This window comes from Trichomycterus rosablanca, chromosome 14, assembly GCF_030014385.1.
Source record: "Trichomycterus rosablanca isolate fTriRos1 chromosome 14, fTriRos1.hap1, whole genome shotgun sequence".
Taxonomy (NCBI): Eukaryota; Metazoa; Chordata; class Actinopteri; order Siluriformes; family Trichomycteridae; genus Trichomycterus; species Trichomycterus rosablanca.
Genome location: NC_086001.1, coordinates 9,707,794 through 9,734,469, shown reverse-complemented (window position 1 = coordinate 9,734,469; position 26,676 = coordinate 9,707,794). Strand labels below are relative to the sequence as shown.

The window sequence follows — 26,676 nt, the reverse complement described above, 5'->3', positions numbered from 1 at the left end:
TGTGTGACACATGGTTTGGGTTTACTAGCTTACTCTCTGAATCCTGGACCTATAATTGATCACTTCTGTTTGACAAACATAAAGACTTTAACATTCAGTGTGTGTTACACCAACAAATGTGTTTGTGTGTATATATTATGTGTAATTACGTGTTTATTGGGTGTGTTACATTAAAACTTTAAGGTTAAGAAATACAACCCCAAATCAGAAAAAGTTGGGACAGCATGAAAAAAGCAAATAATAAAAAAGACACAGAGTTTCTTACATTTACTTTGACTTTTATTTCATTGAAGACAAGATGAACCTGAGATATTTCTTGCCCATGTGGTCAGCTATTGTTGAGTGGCGGTTCTTAAGGCAGTGCCGTCTGAGGGATTGAAGATCGCATTTAAGCTTGCGCCCTTGGCCTTTACGCACTTAAGTTCCTCCCGATTCCTTAAATGGTTTAATGATATTATGCACTGTAGAGGGAGAAATATTTGAGGTTCATTTTTGTATGGACAATTTTGTATCTCCAATTCACCACACTTGCATGTTTTTGAACTGTGGGAGGTAACCGGAGCTCCCTGAGGAAACCCACACAGACTCCACACAGGTAGGACCTGGACCGCTACACCTAGGGATCAAACCCAGGACCTTCTTGCTGTGAGGCGACAGTGCTACCCACTGAGCCACGGTGCCACCCCCAATACAAGTGTACTAAGTAGAATGTGACCATATAATGTTCCTAATGTTTTGAATTTCAGCTGTTATATACAAGTCCTGTGCTTTGTTTAGGATGCTAAAAAAACGATTCCAATGATGGCCTTTCAGTTTATATGACAAATAAAATAATCAGATCAATAATAATCAATAATACAATAATAATAATAATATATATATATATACTGTATATATATACAGAATATACAGTATATGTGTATATATATATATATACATACATACATAATACTAATAAAATAATAATAGTAGTATAATGGTAATAATAATAATAGTATAATAATAATAATAATATTATCTCATAATAACTGGATTATTAGATGTAAACATTATTACATTATTATCAATTATTACATGTAAACACATTTTTTTTCTCTCTCTCTCATTTCTGTCTGTCTCATTTTTGTATCTTTGTCGCTTTTTGTCTCTTACTCTAAAGGAAGTGAATCTCTTCTTCACTTCTAGCTTTATTTTCAGAGCAAACACTCGAAGTGTTTGATGTAGATAAGCGTTTTGTGTGTGTGAGCAAATAGTAAAAGTCAGCTTTGAAGTTCTGACTTCCCCTGGAGTGAACTGTCAAGTTTAATCAATATTAATGTGTTATTACAATCACACACACACACACACATTTTATTCTTAATTAAAATGATTAGTTATTACTGTTGAAACAGGTGTTTGGATGGTGCGGCATGTTTGAAGGGTGATTTGCCACCTAATCTAGTGTATCTAGTGTATTTCTGCCTTGTACAAAAAAAGCACAACCTGTTACCTTGTGTTACAGATGGCCAAATTTAATATAAAAACAGGTGGTTGGTGTTAAGGTCGGGTTTATGGTTGGGCATACTGAGGTTATGTTTAGGCTTAAAGTGTAGAAATAGTGTTAGGAATAGGACATAATGAATAAAACTTTAGGCCTCCCTTCCTATGACCAAGTCATGTCATGAAGAGATTGTGGTTTTAGAAGTGTCTTTTTGTGGGGGTATAATTTTATCACCCTCTCTACACTAAAAGAGCATTTTGTTGTAATACAGAAGGAGTCAAATAGAAGAGTCTGCTCTTATGAGCAAGCTTATAAAAGACACACCAATAATAACAGCTGCATGAATGTGCATTTTCTTAAATTAACATATGTAAAATATGATGCATCTATTACTCACTCACTTTCTTAACTGGAGGGCTGGAGTGCTGGAGCCTAGCGGTTGTGCTGGAGCAGTTGTAACCTAGCGGTTAAGGTGCTGGACTAGTAATCAAAAGGTCGCTGGTTCAAGCCCCACCACTGCCAGGTTGCCACTGTTGGGCCCTTAAGCAAGGCCCTTAACCCTCAATTGCTTAGACGAAACACAGTAAAGTAAGTCGCTTTGGATAAAAGTGCCTGCTAAATGCCAAAAATGTAAATGTAAATAGAGCCTATCCCAGCTTTTCAATGGGCGCAAGGCACACAGTAACACCCGCCAGTGGGCGCCAGTCCATCGCAGGGCAGACACACACACATACACACACCCATTCACCTATAGGGCAATTCAGCGTCTCCAATTAACCTGACTGCATGTTTTTGGATTGTGGGAGGAAACCTGGAGGAAAACCACGCAGACACGGGGAGAACATGCAAACTCCGCACAGAAAGGACCCGCCTGGGGATCGAACCTTGGACCTTCTTGCTGTGAGGTGACAGTTTTACCCAACGAGCCACCATGCCACCCATGCATCTATAAGTTTTATATAAGTAATAAGCACTTGTATTTAATGCCAATTCCTTAAACAGCTAACATAAATATGTCATGAAATGCTTGACAAATATTTCATTCATTTAAAATAAATGTATTCTGAGTTATCTGAAAATCTGCTGGATCAAAATATACACATCAACTTAAAATGCTCATAGTTTGTACAGAATAATATCATTTAACTTTGTGGCATGGCCTCGTAAATCCTTGTTAGTGAGTGTGATTAACTACAGCGGTTGACCTATTTGTGCCCACGTGAACAGAGAGAGTCTGACAGCACCCATTAAAAAGTACACGGAACTCTTGCCATCTTACGCTGAGAGGAAATTTGTTTGAATGCTCACACGTAAACCAAATAAAGCTGAGCAGCGCTGCCATGTCAACCTGCTAAAATTTTCCCATGCTCATTTTATTGCTTTACTTTTACATTCAATCAGGACGGACTCACTTTCTCACTACAGTTAAACCGCACTGTGGTTGGCGTGGAGGCAGACCAAGACCACCTTGAACGTAAAAGGTCTCAGACTGGTTGTTTTGGTTTATAACCAAGTGCAAGTGCGGCCCCCTCATCTGCTTAAATGAACTGCACAGACACCAAACACCAGGGTTGGACTTAAATTGTGGTGACCTGTCCATGGTGTATTCTTGCCTTACGCCAAGAGTTTTTCACCCAGTTATATCTGAACTACAGCCACCGTTAGTGTGTCCAATTACCCGATTGCATCATGCTTCCTTGAGGAGGATTGAGGAGAATGAAGCTAACCCACGCCCCCTTCGACACATGGGCAGCAGCCATATGCATTTTTTCACCTGCACTAGGCGAGTGCTAATGCGGATCAGTCCTGTGTACTGAGAGACACACCCTGATCAACACACTCCTTCCCCGCCCCTGTGCAGGCACCATCAATTAGCCAGCAGAGGTCGTAGTTGCATCAGTTACGAGGAGACCCTATCCGGCTTACTACTACCTCACCCCTATATGAACAACAGGCCAATCGTTGTTCATGTGGCCGCTCAGCCCAGCCAGACGACAGATCAGAGCTGAGATTCGATATGATGTATTTGAGATCCCAGCTCCGGTGTGCTAGCGTGTGCTTTACCGCTGCGCCACCAGACCGGCTACTATTTTTAAATAAAATAAATAAATAAAATAAAATGGCACTGTGTGACAGCTTGTTGTTTCCTATTACTAGTCCAGTACCTTAACCACTGAGCTCCCACTACCTTACAGATATGCTCGATAAGCATGATAGCATACCTTAAAAATGCAAGTGATTTTAAATACTTTATACATTATTTCTTATGATTTTCCCCAGTTTCACCTCCAACTTGCCTCATAAACAGTTCCAACCAGAATTCAAAGAGGTATTTCATTGTGCCACTTCTTAAAACGATGCATATGAGCCAAATTTGTTGTTCACTTGTATGCACTATAACGAGGTCTGTGGTAGCTGGTGAACGTGCCCCGGGTTCCCAGCGAAACAGACGTTACAGAGCTCAGCAAACAAAGGGTTCTTATACCAGACCTCCCAATTAGTGCTGATCACCCACAGCTGTGGGGCTGGCTATTTAAGCCAGCTCTACACAGCAGTGGGTGTCGCACCTTTGTTTGTTTTGTGGTCTCTTGTGGCAGCTCGTCCACACTGTTGTTTAGCTATAGGTGGTAGCCCTGGTGGCGCTAGGCCATTAGGGTAAGTAAAACCGCAAGGTTTGAGGTATGAGGGTTTTCTTTCGTCCTCTTAGAAATAGTGTGGTGCGACGCCGCGCAGTCCTCGAACTGCTGTTTGTTTCAGCGCTAGCTTTAGCTTAGCGGTCTCACTCAGTGCTCTAGTAGCGCTGGTTATATCCTAGGCATCAGTGCCTTCAGTCAAACAGAACATTGGATTCTCCAACCGCTGGGTGGCGACTCCGGAAAGTACTCGGTAGTCACGCCAACATCCCCGGTTCGAATCCACACTCTCTACAGCTGCCCAGCTCTCGTGCAGTTGCTGGGCAGACTCCTTATCGCTGTCTCTTTAAAACGCTAACATTAGCATTAGCGGCTTTCACTCCGCGCTGTTTTAGCGTTGGTGGTAATTTCGGCATCAGTGCCTTTAGTTAAACGGAACATTGGATTCTGTAACCGCTGGGTGGCAACTCCGGAAAGTAATCGGCAGTCACGCCAGCATCCCCGGTTCGAATCCACGCCTTACCGTTGTGTAACCTTTCTCTTTTGTTTTTCTCCTTTTCAGATCGGTGTTTGTCAGCTTCCGTCGGAGTTTCCGATTGGGTTTTGTTTTATTTTATGTTAGCTGTTTACCTTTTCTGTTGTCCTTATTAATTAAATAAAATATCTTTTTATAATTTTACTTCTGCATTTGTGTCCCTTTCTTCCCACGTGACAGAAAGGTGCGACCATACCATGGACGCAGCAGAAGTTCCACCCCTTACGGACGTTCTACGTCATCAAGGGGTAGCGTTAGGCAGGCACGAGGTGGCCCTAAACGAGTTGGCGCAGCGGGTAGCTGCGCTCACCCTGCAGTCGCCAATTCTTAGGTCCGGTCCTGAACCCCCTGCCCACTCTCCTACCCACTCCGGAGGGTGCGGAAACCGCGACACCCCTATTTCGCCTCCCGAAAGGTATTCGGGAGAGGCTAAGAGGTGCCGTGGCTTCCTCCTCCAGTGTGCCCTTGCGTTTGAGCTGCAACCCTCTCGCTACCCTACGGAGCGATCGAAGGTTGCATACATAATTTCCCTGCTGACTGGCCGAGCTTTAGAATGGGCTACTGCCCTCTGGGAGCAAAATGCTCCAGAATGCTCTTCGGAAAGCTCCTTTAAGGAAGCTATAAAGGAGACCTTTTTTCACCCTTCGGGTGGCCGTGAGGTAGGCCCTCGTCTACTCGAGCTTACCCAAGGTGCTCGGTCAGTAGCCGATTATGTAATCGAGTTTCGAACGCTCGCGGCTGAGTGTGGTTGGGACGAGGGGGCCCTTACTGCCATATTCCATCGTGGTTTGTCTGGTAAGGTGAAGGACGAGCTAGCCACCAGGGACCCTCCTACCACTCTTAAGGACTTCTATGTCCTGGCCAACGCCATAGACACCCGCCTTCGCCAGCGAGCCCGGGAACGGGGCACCTGTTCCCCGTTCACCCGCTCGCAGGTCTCTCCCAATTCTCCTCCGCCTGTCCTGGATCCTGAGCCCATGCAGTTGGGGTCAGCTCGCGCTGGTGCCCCAACGGCTTCGGGTCCGTCTGCCAGACCCCGGCAGCCGTTAAACTAGCAGGCCGCTCTCGAGCTAGGGACTCGGGAGTGAGCCGAACTACCATCCCTGCCCAAGGACTATTTCTGCAGGCCCGGTTGCTTTGGGGTCTGGGAGACACAGACCTTCGGGTCTGTGTGGATTCAGGCGCGGTGGAGAGTTTCATAGACATCAACCTGGTACACAGGCTGGGGATTGAGGTCCAACCGCTAACAACTCCAGTGTCGGTCCATGCTGTGGATGGCCGACCTGTAGCGGGCAGCCCGATAACCCACCAGACGCGACCTCTCACGTTGCGCCTGGAAAACCACGAGGAACGGATCACCTTTCTTGTGACTCACGTTCCTCACCTCCAGGTGGTTTTGGGGTATTCGTGGCTGCAAAGACACAACCCCCAGATCGACTGGGCCACCGGATCGATCTTTATCTGGGGAACGCAGTGTCGGGACTCGTGCCTACTGCAAGGCGGCGCGAGCCCCGAGCCGTCCGAACCCAAGATGGCGATTCCGGATTTGGCAGCTGTTCCTCCTGTGTACCATGATTTACGGGAGGTTTTTAGCAAGTCCCGGGCGCAGGACTTGCCCCCCCACAGACCGTTCGATTGCGCCATCAACCTTTTGCCCGGCACTACTCCTCCTAGGGGGCGCCTTTTTTCGCTCTCCGGCCTAGAAAAGGTTGCTATGGAGGAGTATGTGCGTGAGGCGCTTAAACAGGGGTTCATCCGTCCTTCTTCCTCCCCAGCTGGGGCAGGGTTCTTTTTTGTGAACAAGAAGGACGGCACCCTGCGCCCCTGTATCGATTATCGCGGTCTGAATGCCATTACGATCAAGGATCGGTACCCGCTGCCGCTGATGGCCACGGCTTTCGAAGCCCTTCAGCGAGCATCGGTTTTTTCAAAGCTCGATCTTCGCAGCGCGTACAATTTGATCCGGATCAGGCAGGGGGATGAGTGGAAGACTGCGTTCATTACGCCCACTGGCCACTATGAGTACTCGGTGATGCCATTTGGGTTAATGAATGCCCCCGCAGTCTTCCAGAGATTTATCAATGAGGTCTTGCGGGAGACTCTTGGTAAATTCGTCTATGTTTACTTAGACGATATTCTTATCTTTAGTCAGTCCATCGACGAGCATATAGGGCATGTCCGACGAGTTCTCCAGCTCTTGCTCGACAACCATCTGTTTGTCAAGCTGGAGAAGTCGGTCTTTCACTCCCCCACGGTCTCGTTTCTGGGGTTTGTAGTGTCCAAGGGCACCCTGCGCATGGACTCGGCTAAAGTATCTGCGGTGGAGAAGTGGCCAACTCCAAGTTCTTTACGCCAACTGCAAAGGTTTTTGGGCTTTGCAAACTTTTTTCGGCGTTTCATTAAGAACTTTAGCTCAGTCGCCGCCCCGTTAACGGACCTCACAGGCAAAGGTCCGTTCCAATGGACGGTGCAGGCCCAGCAAGCTTTCGACAAGCTAAAAACACTCTTGACGACTGCTCCCGTCTTGCAGTTGCCCGACCCAGAGGAACCCTTCGTTGTCGAAGTGGATGCTTCCGAGGTCGGGGCTGGGGCAGTTTTGTCCCAAAGAGTGGGGCCGGGGAAGAAGCTACATCCATGTGCCTTCTTCTCGCACCGCCTGACTCCAGCCGAGCGGAACTACCCGGTTGGAGACAGGGAACTCTTGGCCATTAAGTTGGCGTTAGAGGAGTGGCGACACTGGCTCGAGGGGGCCAAACATCCTTTTCTTGTCTGGACGGATCACAAAAATCTGTCATTCATCCAGCAAGTCAAGAGGATGAACTCCCGTCAGGCCCGGTGGTCCTTATTTTTTGGAAGGTTCAATTTCACACTGTCTTATAGACCGGGGTCCGAAAACGTCAAACCGGACGCTCTGTCTAGACAGTGGGAACCGACCAGGCCGGAGACCGGACCTGATCCCGTGATCCCCTCGACCCAGATAGCGGCCCCAATCACATGGGGCATATCGAAGGTCATTCGGGATGCCCAACGGGCTGAACCCGACCCCGGTGGGGGACCTCCTGACAGACTGTACGTACCTTCATCCGTACGGCGTCAGGTCTTCGAGTGGGCTCATGCTTCCCCATTTGCGGCGCACCCAGGCGTGACTAAGTCCCTGGTCTTGCTGCGCCGAAGATTTTGGTGGCCGGGGATGGAGAATGAGGTACGTGACTTTGTCCGTGCCTGCTCGGTGTGTGCTCTTAACAAGAGTCCCAGAGAGCGCCCCAGGGGCCTTCTTCACCCGTTGCCAATACCGGCTAGACCGTGGTCCCACATTGCCCTGGACTTTGTGACAGGCTTGCCTAAGTCCAGAGGGTTCACGGCGGTATTGGTAATTGTCGACCGGTTTACCAAATCTTGCCTCTTTATCCCACTGCCCAAGCTACCATCCGCCATGGGCACTGCGCAGATCATTCTGAATCATGTGGTGAGAGCACATGGGGTCCCCTCAGACATTGTGTCAGATCGGGGCCCACAGTTTGTGAGCCAGTGCTGGCGGGCCTTTTGCCAAATTATTGGCGCGAAGGCCAGCTTATCCTCCGGTTACCACCCGGAGTCGAATGGGCAGTCGGAGAGGCTTATCCAGGATCTGAGCAAGATGCTCAGGTGCCTGACGGCAGGGAATCCGACCACGTGGTCGGATAAGCTGATGTGGGCAGAGTTTGCTCACAACACCCTGCATCATTCGGCGATCGGCATGTCACCGTTTGAAGCTCAGTTCGGGTACCCTCCTCCGCTCTTTCCTGAGCAAGAGCAGCAGGTAGCGGTCCCGTCTGTACAGCTTCAGGTCCGCCGCTGCCGCGCCGCCTGGCGCAAAGCTAGGCAGGCACTTGTGGCCACCCAGCGCTCTGTGAAGCGCAAAGCTGACCGCAGGCGGCAGCCGGCTCTTACCTTCCGGCCAGGCCAACGAGTACTTGTTTCAACGAGGGATCTCCCCGTTCGAGGTGTTCCACATAAGTTGGCACCCAAGTACATTGGCCCGTTCAAGGTGGTAAGGCGGATTAACCCGGTGACGTATAGGTTGGAGCTTCCTCCCCGCATGAAAGTGCATCCAACCTTCCATGTCTCCCATCTCCGACCATTTATGTGCGGGGGAGTTTTACCCCCTCCCCAACCTCCCGCCCCTCGTATCATCCAGGGTGCCCCTGCCTTCACGGTTCGCCGGTTACTTGACAGCAGGAAGGTTCAGGGTAGTACCCAATACTTGGTGGATTGGGAAGGTTACGGCCCTGAGGAACGTTCATGGGTACCGGCTCGTCAGATCCTGGACCCTGAACTGATCCGCGAGTTCCGACGGAACCGTGCTGCGGGTCTTGGGACCTCAGGAGCTGTCCCTAGAGGAGGGGGTTCTATAACGAGGTCTGTGGTAGCTGGTGAACGTGCCCCGGGTTCCCAGCGAAACAGACGTTACAGAGCTCAGCAAACAAAGGGTTCTTATACCAGACCTCCCAATTAGTGCTGATCACCCACAGCTGTGGGGCTGGCTATTTAAGCCAGCTCTACACAGCAGTGGGTGTCGCACCTTTGTTTGTTTTGTGGTCTCTTGTGGCAGCTCGTCCACACTGTTGTTTAGCTATAGGTGGTAGCCCTGGTGGCGCTAGGCCATTAGGGTAAGTAAAACCGCAAGGTTTGAGGTATGAGGGTTTTCTTTCGTCCTCTTAGAAATAGTGTGGTGCGACGCCGCGCAGTCCTCGAACTGCTGTTTGTTTCAGCGCTAGCTTTAGCTTAGCGGTCTCACTCAGTGCTCTAGTAGCGCTGGTTATATCCTAGGCATCAGTGCCTTCAGTCAAACAGAACATTGGATTCTCCAACCGCTGGGTGGCGACTCCGGAAAGTACTCGGTAGTCACGCCAACATCCCCGGTTCGAATCCACACTCTCTACAGCTGCCCAGCTCTCGTGCAGTTGCTGGGCAGACTCCTTATCGCTGTCTCTTTAAAACGCTAACATTAGCATTAGCGGCTTTCACTCCGCGCTGTTTTAGCGTTGGTGGTAATTTCGGCATCAGTGCCTTTAGTTAAACGGAACATTGGATTCTGTAACCGCTGGGTGGCAACTCCGGAAAGTAATCGGCAGTCACGCCAGCATCCCCGGTTCGAATCCACGCCTTACCGTTGTGTAACCTTTCTCTTTTGTTTTTCTCCTTTTCAGATCGGTGTTTGTCAGCTTCCGTCGGAGTTTCCGATTGGGTTTTGTTTTATTTTATGTTAGCTGTTTACCTTTTCTGTTGTCCTTATTAATTAAATAAAATATCTTTTTATAATTTTACTTCTGCATTTGTGTCCCTTTCTTCCCACGTGACATGCACTTGCTGCAATTAGTGAGTGGAATGAACTCAGGACCAAGAACAGCTTTCAATGACAGGCGTAAGAGGAAAAATAGAAGCTCCATCTGGTGTAGTACATTCAGCTGCAAATGAAGATTTATAATCTTATTCACATGCTCACACTAAATCACACTTTGCCCATTAACACTGGGTAAAACAAACTCAGCTGGAAAGGATAAAAGGTAAAGAGGTATTGCATATACACTGATGAACGTGTTCACATTTGGATAGAATGTATGATCCAACCAAAATATAATGAATAAAAGTTTAGCTCATAGTAAAAAATGTAATGTGCCTTTGTAGTTCAAAATAGTTCTTTCTCAGAGCGTATAGACTTAAAAACTGCTGGTAAGAATTGGCCAAAATCTGCAACCCAAGATTAACATTTAAGCATCAGATGCTCCACCGCTGGAACGGCCAAAGATTAGTAAATACCCACAAACCCAGAATAACCCCCTAACATTTGGTTTCCTTTGGCTGAATTTGCATGATCTTGCTATCTCTTGGATAGCCTGGGGCAAAAACTGCTAATGTCATTGTTGATCCACTCCCTGTAACTCTACACATAGACAGCCCCGAAATAGACCTAGAAATCCAACATAAGTAGAAAGAATTGGCTGAAGTTGTGAGCAAAATAAGATTATGAACTTCTGCCTCATTGCTCATGGGTTTGCACAATCAACCTGATTCCTGGAACCATAACCATTTGCAGTAAACCCACCCTTTTATCCCTTCCCAACACATAAGCTATGACAGAATACATTAGTGAAGAGTTTTAAGCTCAGCTATGAATTATTATTATTTTTTTGCTTAAGCAGACACAGATTTATAATTCTGAGAGATGGGGGGGGGGGGGGTTAGACCATGTATAGAAAGCAAGTGGGGCTTGCTTTTAGAACTTAAAAGAGGGATTTACTAAAGCCTATGATTAAAGATCTAGATCCCGTTTTCTGAGACAGGTACATTTACAGTGATATGGCAATTCAGGTACATGATCATGTGCATGTTATTGTTGTAAACTCAATGCTACAGTTGTTTCCATGTGCATCCGAGGAGAGCACGTCGCTGTACACGCCTCTTTCGACACGTGCACAGCCCTCCTCTTCTCGCCCCTGCATTCTGCACAGGCGTCTCTTCTGCCAATCAGGGTCCTTACACAGCGAATGAAGACCCACCCACCCACACATAGTCAGGCCCCCACCCTGCAGATACGGTGGCCAATTAGTATCTGCTGCAGGCACTGTCAATTATGCCCGCTACATGGCGCCCAGCCGACCGGAGGCAACACCGAGTTTCGAACCGAGGAGCATCCCCCTGCGCCACCTGGATACCCACAACCCCTTTTAAAGACAAAAGCTTTGCCAAACTTTGCCATATCATTGCTGTTTTCTGCATTTTGATGTTCATGTACAAAATCCATGCGTATTAATGCACTACTATGGTAAACCAATTTCACCAAAATTTAAAACACAATATTTACAATTTACATACAGATCTATGGGCTTATATTCTTTAGATCTGGTTTTACTGGCCTATTTCTGGATTGTGACTTTAAATCGTGTTTCAGGTCTATAAAACTGAGCTTTTTAAAAACACTGTCTAGATGTCCAGCAGGGGGGAAATCTGTTTAAAAATATATAAGTAATCAGGGCTTAAAATACTGGTCTCTAAACAACTTAATTAAAGTTAATTAAAGGTAAATAAATATTTTGTAACCTTTTTTTTTTTTACAAAATAGTTCTACTTGGCTTTCAATACACAGGTATTTAAGTTAAATAAAGGTTAATATGCACTCTAAAACTAAACTGCTCCAAAACAAACGTATGTGTTGTGTTTAATGGTCTAGGTGCACTATTATTCCTATTATTCACTCTTGCAGGAGGTTTATGACATCATAATCATGTTGCCATGTTGCAGTATGCTATTGTTTCTCTAATTAAACACACATGTAGTCCTTAACACACAAACACACACATTACAATGTAGTGTTTATTGCTTCTCCAAGGTAATGTTCCATTAATGACTCATTCTTATTTATTTACACTCGGTCTGATTTAAAAAAGACTGTGTGTATAGGGAAAGGGGATTAAAGTGTAGATCCTGTATTATTGTTCACATGGTGCAGACAGAGTCTCAATGGAACAAACCGCCCGCCACTTAAATAAACATAATCATAGCCATAGCATCACACACTCACACACACACACACACACACAAACCCTGAGTGAAACTAAGCATGCTGTTTTCGTTGCACAATTTCCTTCATAACAATGACACTGAAGTTCCCACAATTCATCCACACACCTTTCTGTTTCTCTCAGTCTGTCTGTCTCATGTTAAACAAACTGTTTTTGGAAAGACTGAACAGCACAGCATGTTTTTTTTTTCCTGACAAGCCTACAAACCGAATTTTCCTCTTCTTGCATTGGCTCAATTTGGATACACTGAGTTTCCCTGAATACTTCAGTGATTTCTGTCATCGTAGCTAGCTCATGCTTTCTCTGACATTGCAAGTAAAGTTGCAGCTCACTTCTTTACACTGGCCAGTGGTGGATTCCTACAGGAAACCCCAACATGTACAAAGAACCATTTTACTCTCTCTGCATTCTGTATCCTGCTTGTTTTTGTTAAGTTCTTGGTCAGGTAGCTAGTGTATTAGAAGAATGCTTCACATATCCCAGCTTGTTTGGAAGCTGGGGTCAGAGCGCAGGGTCAGCCAATGTACGGCGCCCCTGGAGCACATAGGGTTAAAGACCTTGCTCAAGGGCCCAACAGTGGCTGCATAGTAGAGCCTGGATTTGAACCAACAATCTTCTGACTGATAACTTAAAGCTTTACCCACTAAGCTACCACTGTCCTGTTCTATTAGGCTTTCAAAACATAGAGCGAGAGGAGTTTTTATACACTTGTAGGACCTATGTCATTGCAGTTTACGGATTTATATCACTTTTAGTAATGTTTTTTTTTCTGTGACTAAAATATTGCAATAACTGATACACACTTGACCAGAAACAAAAAGTACTAATTAATTGAGGGTTTTTTTGCAGGATAATGACATAAAACACATATCTCTGACCCAAGCTTCCAAAGCAGACTGGGGTTTTTAAGGAAAAAAAAAAAAAACATATATTGAATGACCATGGGTTTGGAATATAATATACAACAAGTAGTCAGGTGGGTACATACGTTCGGCCATATAGTAAATGTTTGAAGGTAATAAAGTAAGGTTTTTAAACCTACTAATTGGCAAAAATGGTGGTGAAAGTATTTTGCTTTGGGGCTGGTTTGCTGCCGTGGGAACCAGTGCGAGGAAGAAAGCAAGCGATAGAAGATTAATGTCATATTCTTTAATTCTGGTTGCCAGCAGGACAGTGACCCACAGCATGTGGGTGGAATGGCCTGACCTCAACCATATTAAAATATGTGGACTTTACTGAAGAAAGTCAAATATTATATAAAACCAACAAAATTTGTTGAACTCTAACAATGATGCTGAATTTTAGACAAAGAATCAAACTGAGTGGTGCCAGAAGCTTGATGATGCTTTCAAAAACAGCGAGAGAAAGGAACATATAAGCAAATATTAGGTTTGCTGTAGGTATCTACTGTAATTGACCCAGCAGACATACATATTACATATATTTAGAAAACCTACAATCTACATAAGTTAGAACCCAAGCAGTTTTTTGCAAGGTTTTTGACAATTTCAGGACATGCATGTTTCTTACAGGTCAAACTAAACTTTTGACCTTACGTTTTAGAATCTTGCTCAACAGTTTCTAATAGAAAGCATTGACAACTAAAACACTGGAATCACCGGAAAAAAGGACCAGCTGGTGATCTTAGAGAAGTTTACCTGAACACACAATAGGAGAGTAAAGATCCTTATCAAGAAGTGTATCTTTTACTGTCTGAGCATCCGGTAATTACAGTAAACAAATGCTCATTAACACACCCTCATCATGTATCACTCTCTGAAGAACCAGTTTACGCTTTATTCACAGGTTTAGAATGTCTATCAGATCTATCAGTGAATCTTAGACACACACACACACACACACACACACACACACACACACACACAAAGTGTACCCACCCGCATTCTTGGTCCTGATAAGACAAGGTGATTCACTCCTTTCACTCAATAATTTTACCTCTTCAGTGTGTGTGTGTGTGTGTGTGTGCAGAGGCGTTATGTCATAACTTCAGTGACTGACATTTGACCTCTCGGTGCCCTGCAGGTGCATTCCTCTAGGTTCTGTAATTAGGAATACCTCCCTCCGTCCCTCCCTGTCTGTTATTTTCTCTTTTAGTCCGCCTATCTATTTATCTAGTTTATAACATTATTCATTGTAAATTTCCTACTGTATTTATTTAACCCACATAGGATTAGTCAGCATATATACAAACCCCATTTGGGGAAAAGTTTTGTAATTACATTTTAATTGAGTTTTAATTACATTTTGTAAAATGTCATTAAAATAATGTGATTTATTAATTCTCTTAAACTTTTATTATCTGATAAATGTACCAAAAAATACTTTTAATGTATTGTCTGACCAGCTTTCTTCAATCACTGTCCATTTTATCAGCTCCACTTACCATATAGAAGCACTTTGTAGTTCTACAATTACTGACTGTAGTCCGTCTGTTTCTCTGCATGCTTTGTTAGCCCCCTTTCATGCTGTTCTTTAATAGTCAGGACCACCACAGCGTCCTGTGACCACTGATGAAGGTCTAGAAGATGACCAACTCAAACAGCAGCAATAGATGAGCGATCGTCTCTGACTTTACATCTACAAGGTGAACCAACTAGGTAGGAGTGTCTAATAGAGTGGACAGTGAGTGGACACGGTATTAAAAAAAAACTCCAGCAGTGCTGCTGTGTCTGATCCACTCATACCAGCACAACACACACTAACACACCACCACCATGTCAGTGTCACTGCAGTGCTGAGAATGATCCACCACCTAAATAATACCTGCTCTGTGGTGGTCCTGTGGGGGTCCTGACCATTGAAGAACAGGGTGAAAGCAGGTTAACAAAGTATGTAGAGAAACAGATGGACTACAGTCAGTAATTGTAGAACTACAAAATGCTTCTATATGGTAATTGGAGCTGATAAAATGGACAGTGTGTAGAAACAAGGAGGTGGGTTTATTTTTTCCCCCTTTTTCTCCCACTTTAGCGCATCCAATTTCTGCCTGTCAATCATCCTCTCAATAATGCTAGTCCCTGCTCCTGATTGGGGAGGACGAGGCTGCTCCACGCCCCCTCCGACACATGCACAGCAATTGAACATCTTATCACCTACACTTGACAAGTGCAGTGCAGTACAGCACTGTGTACAGAGAGCCACACCCTGTACCGCACTCCTTTCCCATCAAGGAGGTGGTTTTAATGTTATGGCTAATCAGTGTAATTTTATAAATATGGATAGATTAGTTGATATCTTGTACGTGTGCCGATTCTGATTCTGATAGAAACCCTCCCCCAGGTTTCCCCTCACCCTGTATCTTGCGTTCCTATTGGCTGTAGTTCGACATAGTACTCGCTGGCAGGATTTTGACTTTTCGCCGACTGGTCTAGATATTTAGCATGCTAGATATTTTTTCTTGAGTCGATGAGACGCTCGGATTGAGTTGTTGAACAGTTCACACATAACGATTGAGAGCCGAGTTTCTGAGCCCCGACTGAACGGCGAGTTGCCTCCGAGCTGTCACATCTAGCAGTGACCAGTCGGCGAGCGAAAATCAGGACAAAAAACGTGTAGTGTGAACTACGCATTATGCCAAGTCACACTCCAAGTCATCAGGTCGCTGTACAGTTCACACTACACGACTGGATCTATTGTAATCGGGAGTCTTACAAGTCGGTGTGTATTTCACACTACACGACTGATCGGTGATAGTGGGTTTTACACTACACCATCTATCACCAACTGGAATCACAGGCGAGCTTCTCTGGTCTCACAAACAACGTTTTGTCACGAAAACAAACGCGAGAAGTGACGAAAGGTTTAATGATACCACGTCCGAAAATGCATGTCAAGTAGCAAGCGATCAAAGTTTGTGTGCTGATGTGCAGCGTAAAATCAAGGAGAAAAAATAAATGAATATGAGTGGATTTTGCTTGGATTGTTCTATAGTGAGTTGGAGGTTAATAAATATCTTTGCAATGCAGCGTTGGTGTTTTGTAGTAAACGATAAGGTCAGAAATACTGTAAACTTGTGTGTGTGCTGATGTATTCTGATATAAACTATATTAAGCCCCTGTACCACCTTTTACACACCTCCCCTGCGTTTCCCCTCACACCGTATCTTGTGTTCTCACTGGCTGTTCGACATAGCACTCAATGCCAGTCGGCCAACTCAGACCTGATATCTCGATTCGTCGAGCCGCTCGGATCGAGTTGTTGGGTAGTTCACACACAGCAATCGAGAGCTGAGTTTTGATCGCCGAGCGAACGCCGAGTTGCTCCCGTCGCCGAGCGAATATCGGGGCAAATGTCGTGTAGTGTGAACTACGCATAACCTGCTTCGGTTTCTTCCCAACCCCGGTTAAGGGAACACTTTACTGTAGTATGTTCTTTGTAACGAGTTCAGTCAATCTAGCCAATTAATACTAGCCAAAATCACTAACAAATATGCCAAAATATTAAATAACATTAATACATTTCATAAACTATAAATTAATAATATTTTGCTTATTTAAAATCGTAATAATTTTAGTAGCTTTTGGACGTTTTAGCCGTTACAAGTTTTTAACCGTCAACTAAAAATTCTCTCTCTCTTTCGGCGCGTGCAGTAGGGGGCGGGGCGAAGGCGAGGGGCGGGGCTGTGCCGCTCTCGGTGCACGTGCAGCAGGTTTCCATTTAGAAGCGAAAAGTCCCCGCGCGCCGCCGCTGCTGCACTTGCTCCGAGTTCAGCACTGAACTGAACTGCAACTTTTCTCTCTATCCTCCAGCCAACTGAAGAAATGCTTTACTGGGATTATTTGACTACTGAACAGGAATAAACTCTTACTTCATAATCCTGTGTGCTTTTCGGACCCGTCTGAACGCTCGAGCTACTGGACTGGACTGGACTGGACCTGGGTCGGTTCCGTTTGGGTTTATTAAAGCTCATATTACTGGCACACACTCGCGTTCCAATACGCGCATACATAAAGAGCATACACACCCGTGCGCGTGTGTTTGGAGCAGTAGCGGTTTGGAGCGCGCATTCTCTAAAACAAGCGCAAAAATGCCAGATGCACGCGCACCGGACCAGTCTGTACCGTGAGTGCGCGAGTCCCGTCCGCTGTTGATGTGCTGTGCTGTGTATGCGCATGCATGTGGCACTACGTGTGCGTTATTGTGAATGAAAGAGAGCGCGCGTGCGCTGTCCGGTTCTGCACAGATTTAAAAGGATTATTTAACTTTGTCAGCCCGGGTTTTTACACCGTCTGAGCGCTCGCGTGTTCATCCGCTTTGTTTTTTTTTTTGATCCCTTTGAGAGTATTTAAATATCAGGAAAGGGGAAAAGAAAGGATATAGACATGTGTGTTTGGAGAGCGGCGTTGTGTGTGGCGCTGGCGCTGCTCAGCATCGACGGGGCGCGAGCGCAGCTCTGTCCGGCTCAGTGCTCGTGCGTCGGGACTACGGTGGACTGCCACGCGCAGGGACTGCGGAGCGTACCGAGGGATATCCCGCGCAGCACCGAGCGCCTGTAAGTGCAACACCCACACATATATACACTTCTATATACACAGTTGATCAGATTTTGCACACATTAAAAGACATGGAATAGTGCTGACTTTGCCAAGCCAAGGTTCATAGAAAACCCAAACTCTGACTTGGTCTGGTGCCATTCATTTATTTAATTATTAGTATTTTGACGTCATGTTTTGCATTCATGACAGGACAGGTTGTTACTGGTTACACAAGATTCATCAGTTCACAATTTAGTATCAACAATTAACCTGACTGCACGTCTTTGGACTGTAGGAGGAAACCGGAGCACCCGGAGGAAACCCACACAGACATGGGACTTCCTCTTGCTGTCTTTAAAAAACGATTAAAAACTCACCTCTTTACTAAGCACTTAAGCTGATTTGTACTTACTTACTAACACTCTTATTCATTTCTTTTCATAAAAAAAAACAGGTTTTAGCAGATTTGTGTCCTTGGACTGTTGTTTACTTAGACTAAAGTAATGAAATGTTTACTATGGAAGCACTTCTGTAAGTCGCTCTGGATAAGAGCGTCTGCTAAATGCCGTAAATGTAAATAGGGAGAACATGCAAACTCCACAGGTGAAACAGTTCACAGTCACTGAAGCTCTACATTGCCACAGCTTAGATACTGCAGCAAAAAGTCCCAGCTCTAAAATCAGAATCATACTCAGGCGTTCACATGAACAAAAAAAGGTTTCTTTACTGACCTTGGTAAGAGACAAGTAGTCCATGCTGCCAAACAAGCCTTATTATATCAGCACAAAGTCGTCACCAGATATGATTCAATTATACAACCCCAAATCAGAAAGTATGGGACAGTATGGGAAATGCAAATAAAATAAAAACGCAGTGTTCCTTACATTTACTTTAACTTTTATTTCATTACAGACAGGATGAACCTGAGATATTTCATTTATTAATAAACATCCATTTCTGCATTTCAGACCTGCAACACATTCTAAAAAAATTGTGACAAGGGCAATTTAGGGCTAGTAATGTGGTGAAAAACTAAATAATGATGTGATTCCAAACAGGTGATGTCAATATGGTGCCAAAACGTATTTTAAGTGTGGTGAAAGGGAATGGCAACGTTAAAAAGTGGTAAATGCTTTACTGTCCCAACTTTTTTTGGAATGTGTTGCAGGCCTGAAATGCAGTAATGGATGTTTATTTAATAAATAAAATGTTTAGCAGATAAAACATGAAATATCTCAGGTTCATCCTGTCTGCAATCTAATAAAAGTCATGTAATGAAAGTGCTAATCAATAAGTAAATGTGAGGAACATTGAATTTTTATTTTATTTGTATTTTCCATACTGTCCCAACTTTTTCTGATTTGGGGTTGTACAATTATATGCACATTTTTGACAACTATTTCTTAAATTACATAAAGTGAATGCGCTAATGTACCACCGACCACTTAATTATTATATGTAGTTATAAGCGATTCATATACATAGTCTATGTAAGGCAGTTAGCTGGTGTGATAAACAGAAATACAGCAGCAGTAAAAACAGCGGGGGGGGGGGGGGGGGGTGACCTTTAAATTAATGGTCACTGTTGGCACTAATGTTAACACGCAGCCGGTGCATATTGTATATACAGTGTATCACAAAAGTGAGTACACCCCTCACATTTCTGCAGATATTTAAGTATATCTTTTCATGGGACAACACTGACAAAATGACACTTTGACACAATGAAAAGTAGTCTGTGTGCAGCTTATATAACAGTGTAAATTTATTCTTCCCTCAAAATAACTCAATATACAGCCATTAATGTCTAAACCACCGGCAACAAAAGTGAGTACACCCCTAAGAGACTACACCCCTAAATGTCCAAATTGAGCACTGCTTGTCATTTTCCCTCCAAAATGTCATGTGATTTGTTAGTGTTACTAGGTCTCGGGTGTGCATAGGGAGCAGGTGTGTTCAATTTAGTAGTACAGCTCTCACACTCTCTCATACTGGTCACTGAAAGTTCCAACATGGCACCTCATGGCAAAGAACTCTCTGAGGATCTTAAAAGACGAATTGTTGCGCTACATGAAGATGGCCAAGGCTACAAGAAGATTGCCAACACCCTGAAACTGAGCTGCAGCACAGTGGCCAAGATCATCCAGCGTTTTAAAAGAGCAGGGTCCACTCAGAACAGACCTCGCGTTGGTCGTCCAAAGAAGCTGAGTGCACGTGCTCAGCGTCACATCCAACTGCTGTCTTTGAAAGATAGGCGCAGGAGTGCTGTCAGCATTGCTGCAGAGATTGAAAAGGTGGGGGGTCAGCCTGTCAGTGCTCAGACCATACGCCGCACACTACATCAAATTGGTCTGCATGGCTGTCACCCCAGAAGGAAGCCTCTTCTGAAGTCTCTACACAAGAAAGCCCGCAAACAGTTTGCTGAAGACATGTCAACAAAGGACATGGATTACTGGAACCATGTCCTATGGTCTGATGAGACCAAGATTAATTTGTTTGGTTCAGATGGTCTCAAGCATGTGTGGTGGCAATCAGGTGAGGAGTACAAAGATAAGTGTGTCATGCCTACAGTCAAGCATGGTGGTGGGAATGCCATGGTCTGGGGCTGCATGAGTGCAGCAGGTGTTGGGGAGTTACATTTCATTGAGGGACACATGAACTCCAATATGTACTGTGAAATACTGAAGCAGAGCATGATCCCCTCCCTCCGGAAACTGGGTCGCAGGGCAGTGTTCCAGCATGATAATGACCCCAAACACACCTCTAAGACGACCACTGCTTTATTGAAGAGGCTGAGGGTAAAGGTGATGGACTGGCCAAGCATGTCTCCAGACCTAAACCCAAGAGAACATCTTTGGGGCATCCTCAAGCGGAAGGTGGAGGAGCGCAAAGTCTCGAATATCCGCCAGCTCCGTGATGTCGTCATGGAGGAGTGGAAAAGCATTTCAGTGGCAACCTGTGAAGCTCTGGTAAACTCCATGCCCAGGAGAGTTAAGGCAGTTCTGTGAAATAATGGTGGCCACACAAAATATTGACACTTCAGGAACTTTCACTAAGGGGTGTACTCACTTTTGTTGCCGGTGGTTTAGACATTAATGGCTGTATATTGAGTTATTTTAAGGGAAGAATAAATTTACACTGTTATATAAGCTGCACACAGACTACTTTTCATTGTGTCAAAGTGTCATTTTGTCAGTGTTGTCCCATGAAAAGATATACTTAAATATCTGCAGAAATGTGAGGGGTGTACTCACTTTTGTGATACACTGTATATAATAGACAGGTCTTAAAATGCACCTGTCATCAAACTGACCTGTACTTGCAAAAAAGTGTGGAATTAGTACAAAGATATTATGGAATAAAGACTTAGTGTTTTTTCTGGAAACTGTACCACTATAATACATGTAAAGTTAGTAAACATTTAGTATTTAATTACCAATTACTAAATATATATTGGGCAGCATGGTGGCTAAGTGGGTAGCACTGTCGCCTCACACCCCAGGTGTGGTGGTCCGGGTCCTTTCTGTGCGGAGTTTGCGTGGGTTTCCTCTGGGAGCTCCGGTTTCCTCCCACAGTCCAAAAACATGCAGTCAGGTTAATTGGAGACACTGAATTGCTGGTGAATGTTGACAGGTTGACAGGTGAATGTGTGTGTGTTTGCCCTGCGATGGACTGGCGCCCCGTCCAGGGTGTTACTGTGTGCCTTGCGCCCACTGAAAATCTGGGATAGGCTCCAGCACCCCACCGCGACCCTGATTGGATAAGCGATTAAGAAAGTGAGTGAGTAAATATATATTGCAGCTAAACTGAGGATTATCCAAGAGACATAAATGGCAAATTACTTTAATATCTGATCACACAGACTGTAGACTGATAAAAAATTTAATTTGTGTATGAATATTATTATTTAGTAGCATCTACTACTAACTTATTGATCATGGATGTCCACTGACAGTTCCCTGAATCTATGGTTTGGTTTTTGTCCTAGTAATATAATGTTGAGAGCCCTTATGTGCACTAGAGTGTGCCTTTCTAAACTTCCAATCAATTTAAATTGGAACAGGTGGAATCAAATAGTGCTTCCTCTTTACACAGTCAAATCTGCCTGATTTTAGCCTTGCCGAGGCTCCTCAACATCATCAATCTTACACCAAATTCTACAATGGGTGAGAGAAGCAGTAGCAGCACTGTTTTGCTACTCAGCTGGTCCTATTGCAAGTCGATAGTGATGATTACAGCAATGTCACATCACTAAAGTAGAATAGGATGCTTGTGTTGGAGCTGGAATAGAGTGGAAGAGATATTTGGAATGTTCTCTTAATTCATTTATATATATTTTCTTAAATTATAGTTCTTTCACTATTGCATTTGCAATGAAGTGATTATTATATGTAACGATACACTCTACCCATGATGCGATGCGATTCACGATTTTTTTAAACAAAATGAAATTGAAGACAAATTATGACAAAGTTTTCTTTTATTATTTCTCTTTAAAAAAATAAAATAAAATACTGTATTTGTGCTTATCTTTTATTTATCTAAATAATGAATGTCCTTTTATTTCTGAGGTAGGTACAAACTATGCAAAACAATGCTGCACATTTCCCTTTTTGTGTAAAAAAAACTGAAATAAAATTTTAAAACAAATCCCACATTAAATAAATAAATGAATGATACAAATAAAGAAAGTACCCTCACATGAATAAATTTGGCTGGAAAATTCAGAACCTGGCAACCCTGTAGTGCCGTCAACCAGGCGAGGTGAATAGCGCCAGTGCCCTCTGCTGTTTAAAGTAAATATCGATTAATTATACATGTAAACCGATTTGAATCGTTACACATGTGAATTGATTTTTAACTGTCTTGTGGTGCATCATTACATCCCTAATTAAAACAGTACATTTTCAGTTTATGACAATGTTTAAAATTGATCAACATCTGCCAAAGTTATATGCAAAGGTACAGAGGATCCTTTTTGACTTACAGCATAGTAGTAGCTGTAAATAATTATTTACAAATTTTTAGACTAAGATTAAGTTAAAGGACCAAGTGTACATTAAAGTTGCCTTATTATTAGTATAACCAGTTCCTACATAATGTTTTAGGTTATTAATATATGTGCTTATATTTATATTAACAATAATAATAGGTGTTGTATGTTTTAGGATATAACATTTTACCTTTAAATAGCTGTGCTATTTGTGCAATACAGATTATTAGTCATAATATTCAGTGTTATTTATTAATACTTAGTTAGAAGTAACTAAGTAACTAAGTAAACATGAGGAAATAATAAGGGAAAAAAACAACAGATTCTCAGTGTCTGTGCTTATACCCATGGAACTATAACCCACTTTAATTACCGAGCCCTGATAAGAAAAAGCCTGCCCGGCCTCCTAGAGTTTTCATTTTAAAGTGAGTGTCCTGTTCTACTCATGTAACTGAATGTGGACTGACCCCTGACCCTCCCCTACACAAGGGTCAATGTGGTATTAAAATTAAATAGCAGTTCCATGCATCAGCAACCTTGCAATGAAAACATTGTTTAAAGCACAGGGAAAATACTTAAAGTACTACACTGATCAGCCATAACATTAAAACCACCTCCTTGGTCCTCCTTTATCAGCTCCACTTACCATATAGAAGCACTTTGAAGTTCTACAATTATTGACTGTAGTCCATCTGTTTCTCTGCATACCTTTTTAGCCTGCTTTCACTCTGTTCTTCAATGGTCAGGACCCCCACAGGACCACCACAGAGCAGGTATTATTTGGGTGGTGGATGATTCTAAGCACTGCAGTGACACTGACATGGTGGTGGTGTGTTAGTGTGTGTTGTGCTGGTATGAGTGGATCAGACACAGCAGCGCTGCTGGAGTTTTTAAATGCCGTGTCCACTCACTGTCCACTCTATTAGACACTCCTACCTAGTTGGTTCACCTTGTAGATGTAAAGTCAGAGACCATCGCTCGTCTATTGCTGCTGTTTGAGTTGGTCATCTTCTAGACCTTCATCAGTGGTCACAGGACGCTGCCCACGGGGTCTTGTTGGCTGGGGATGGTGGACTATTCTCAGTCCAGCAGTGACAGTGAGGTGTTTAAAAACTCCATTAGCGCTGCTGTGTCTGATCCACTCATACCAACATAACACACACTAACACACCACCACCATGTCAGTGTCACTGCAGTACTGAGAATAATCCACCGATAATACCTGCTCTGTGGTGGTCCTGTAGAGGTCCTGACCATTAAAGAACAGCATGAAAGGGGGCTAACAAAGTATGTAGAGAAACAGATGGACTACAGTCAGTAATTGTAGAACTACAAAGTGCTTTTATATGGTTTTCTTGCTTTGCTTATTTTGCTTATTTAATTGTATAGTACTTAATTGTCTTTTTTAGACACTACATTTTTCAAACAAAAATGATCCACAGCGTATCAGCAATGCAAACACCAAAATTTAACCTGTGTTCTGACACCCATAAAGTCTATGCCATGTCATTTTCTGTGATTAAATATTTGCTACATTTCTTTTTTAAAACCATCCATTAAAAAATGGATGAAGCTGCTGAATTCATCATAATCAAACAGCAACTTAGATTTGGTGGTGTGGAATTCCATAATGTCAGTTATATGGCATGGTGCATTAATTCCTTATTAGTAATTATGATTGACAACAGCTGGTGACTTCTCTGCGGTTATATAAATAGGACTTGTGGACTGCACCCATTTGACTAAGCCACAAGCATTTCAATTGGAAAATCTATGGAGCACTATGGAGAAATTGTCTCATAGATTTTAAAGTTACCTGGAACAACTTCAGGTCTCATCATCAGTGCCAACAATTGTTTGTAGGTACAAATACATAAATCAATAGATTATTTGCCAAGATTGGAAAGAAAGGCCAAACCATCAGTCAGAACGTTGGGTCTTGTAGGTGCATTTTGTTGTTAGAACAAATAATGACACAAGATTTATGCCAAATGTGGTTTTGGGATGGCTAGATTAGGATTAAATCACACATTTCTACTGGCTCTCTCAGAGTCATCAGTTCAGCATACCGAGAATATGTGGACTTGTAGAAAACCAACAAATATGCTGGAGTGGCTGTTAAAGATTTTACCAGAGATGTGCTAGAAGCTTGTCCAATATTAGCTAAAAAGAGGACAAACAAGCACATATTAGGTATATCTTTAAATCAGAAGAATTTACCAGAAGGTTTTAGGTTTTTAAGTAAATTTACTATAAACTTTTGAGAGGAAGTGAAGGTCATTTTAGCAAAGAAGTATGTTGTTACAGAAAAATGAACAGTTGCAGAAAATATTGAAATCCAAAGACTGATTAATATAAACATTTGACTTTAACTGTATCTGTAATCATTGAATTGTATTGAATCTAACTGTTGAATATTGACTGAAACCTCAAGATGTGCAAACTGTGTTGTTTTAGCATTAATTTTAAATGTATGCATGCAGTAAAACACAAGTTTCCATATCCATGACATGCACTACTGTATATGGACAAAAGTATTCGGACACCTGACCATGAGCTTGTTGCACATCCCATGTCAAAAACAAATAATATTGAACTGGAGTGACCTCTGTGTGGTCTTTTTAGCTATGACAACAGACACTCTTCTGAGAAGGCTTGTCACAAGACTTTGAACTAAGTCTGTGGGAATTTGTGCCTAGTTAGTCAAAGCAGCATGTGTATGGCTGGGCACTGATGTTGGTCAGGAAAGCCTCAATTGATGTTCCAGTTCCAAAACTGTTCAGTAGGGCTGAGATCAGAGCTCTGTGCAGCCTTTAAACAAACTTTTCTTCAGTCATGCTGGAACAGGAAAGAACCTTTTTTTAAATCTGTTGCTGCAAAGTTTGCTGCTGCAATCATTTCCTTTATATAATTGATTTATTACACCTGTTAGCAACTGTAAATGACAAGGGGTGTCCCAATACTTCTGTACATATAATGTTGGAATTGCCCTAGAGCATTAGATATATTTTTATTACTGCTAATAAAATCCAGATTTATAGCCCGATGTCTAATCTAGACACTGCCTGCAGTATTTCTGTGCAAAGAGTGTGTGGTCTAAATTCCTTTCTTGTGTGTCTGTCTGTGTGTGTGTGTGTGTGTGTGTGTGTGTTTGCATCCACACAGTGACCTCAACAACAATAATCTGACCAAAATCACAAAGGCCGATTTTGTGGGGCTCCGGAATCTCCGAGTGCTGTAAGTATACTCCTACATGTTTTAAATGTTACAGTCATGCCGGTGCAAAATGAGATGCCAAAGTACGATCGATGGCCGACGATGCCTGTGCGTCCCCCTAGCGTCTTTAGCTATTTTAGCCACAGTCAAAGGAGCATAAGATCAAGCATAGAGTAATGCAATCTCTATATGCGAATACTGGCAGTAGAATTACATTACCCTCTTAAGGTGGCACTTTCATAGGATAACATCCTTCCAACAAGTCAATTGGATGTATTTCTGTCCTTCTAGGGCTGCCTTGCTCAGCTATATTTTGCCTCTAGCAGCAACAACAGCTCGGTCACAATGCTGTAGGCCACATACATAAGATAAGATAATCCTTTATTAGTCCCACATACACACAATTAAAAGCTACATCAGCAAAGGAACTATTTGTTGGATTCTTGATGCATTCAATTTAGCAGTCAAGCCAAAAAAAATTTTTTTCAAATACATCATATCATCTCAGCTCTGCCATCCGGCGGGGCTGGGCTGCTATATGAACAACGTTTGGCTGTTGTTCATCCAGGTAGGGAGCCGGACAGGGACCTCATTACTGATGCAGTTACTACCTCTGCTGGCTGATTGATGGCGTCTGCACACAGAGTCGAGGCATAATATGGACAAGGTGTGGCTCTCCTTGCACAGGGCTGATTGGCATATGAACTTGCCTCATGCAGGTGAAAAGATGCAGTCGGGTACTGCACATGTGTCGCAGGGGGC

General features: G+C 43.5%; 1 protein-coding gene across 1 annotated transcript in view; it reads left to right on the top strand.

Annotated features, from left to right (window-relative positions):
* Nucleotides 1-17,552: 17,552 nt before the first annotated feature.
* The window catches only part of slit2 (slit homolog 2 (Drosophila)), a 107,463-nt gene continuing 98,339 nt past the window's right edge, over nt 17,553-26,676 (top strand). The window contains exons 1-2 of the mRNA XM_063008169.1: nt 17,553-17,722; nt 25,864-25,935. Coding sequence (XP_062864239.1) covers nt 17,553-17,722; nt 25,864-25,935 — 242 coding nt within the window. The remainder of the gene's footprint in view (nt 17,723-25,863; nt 25,936-26,676) is intronic.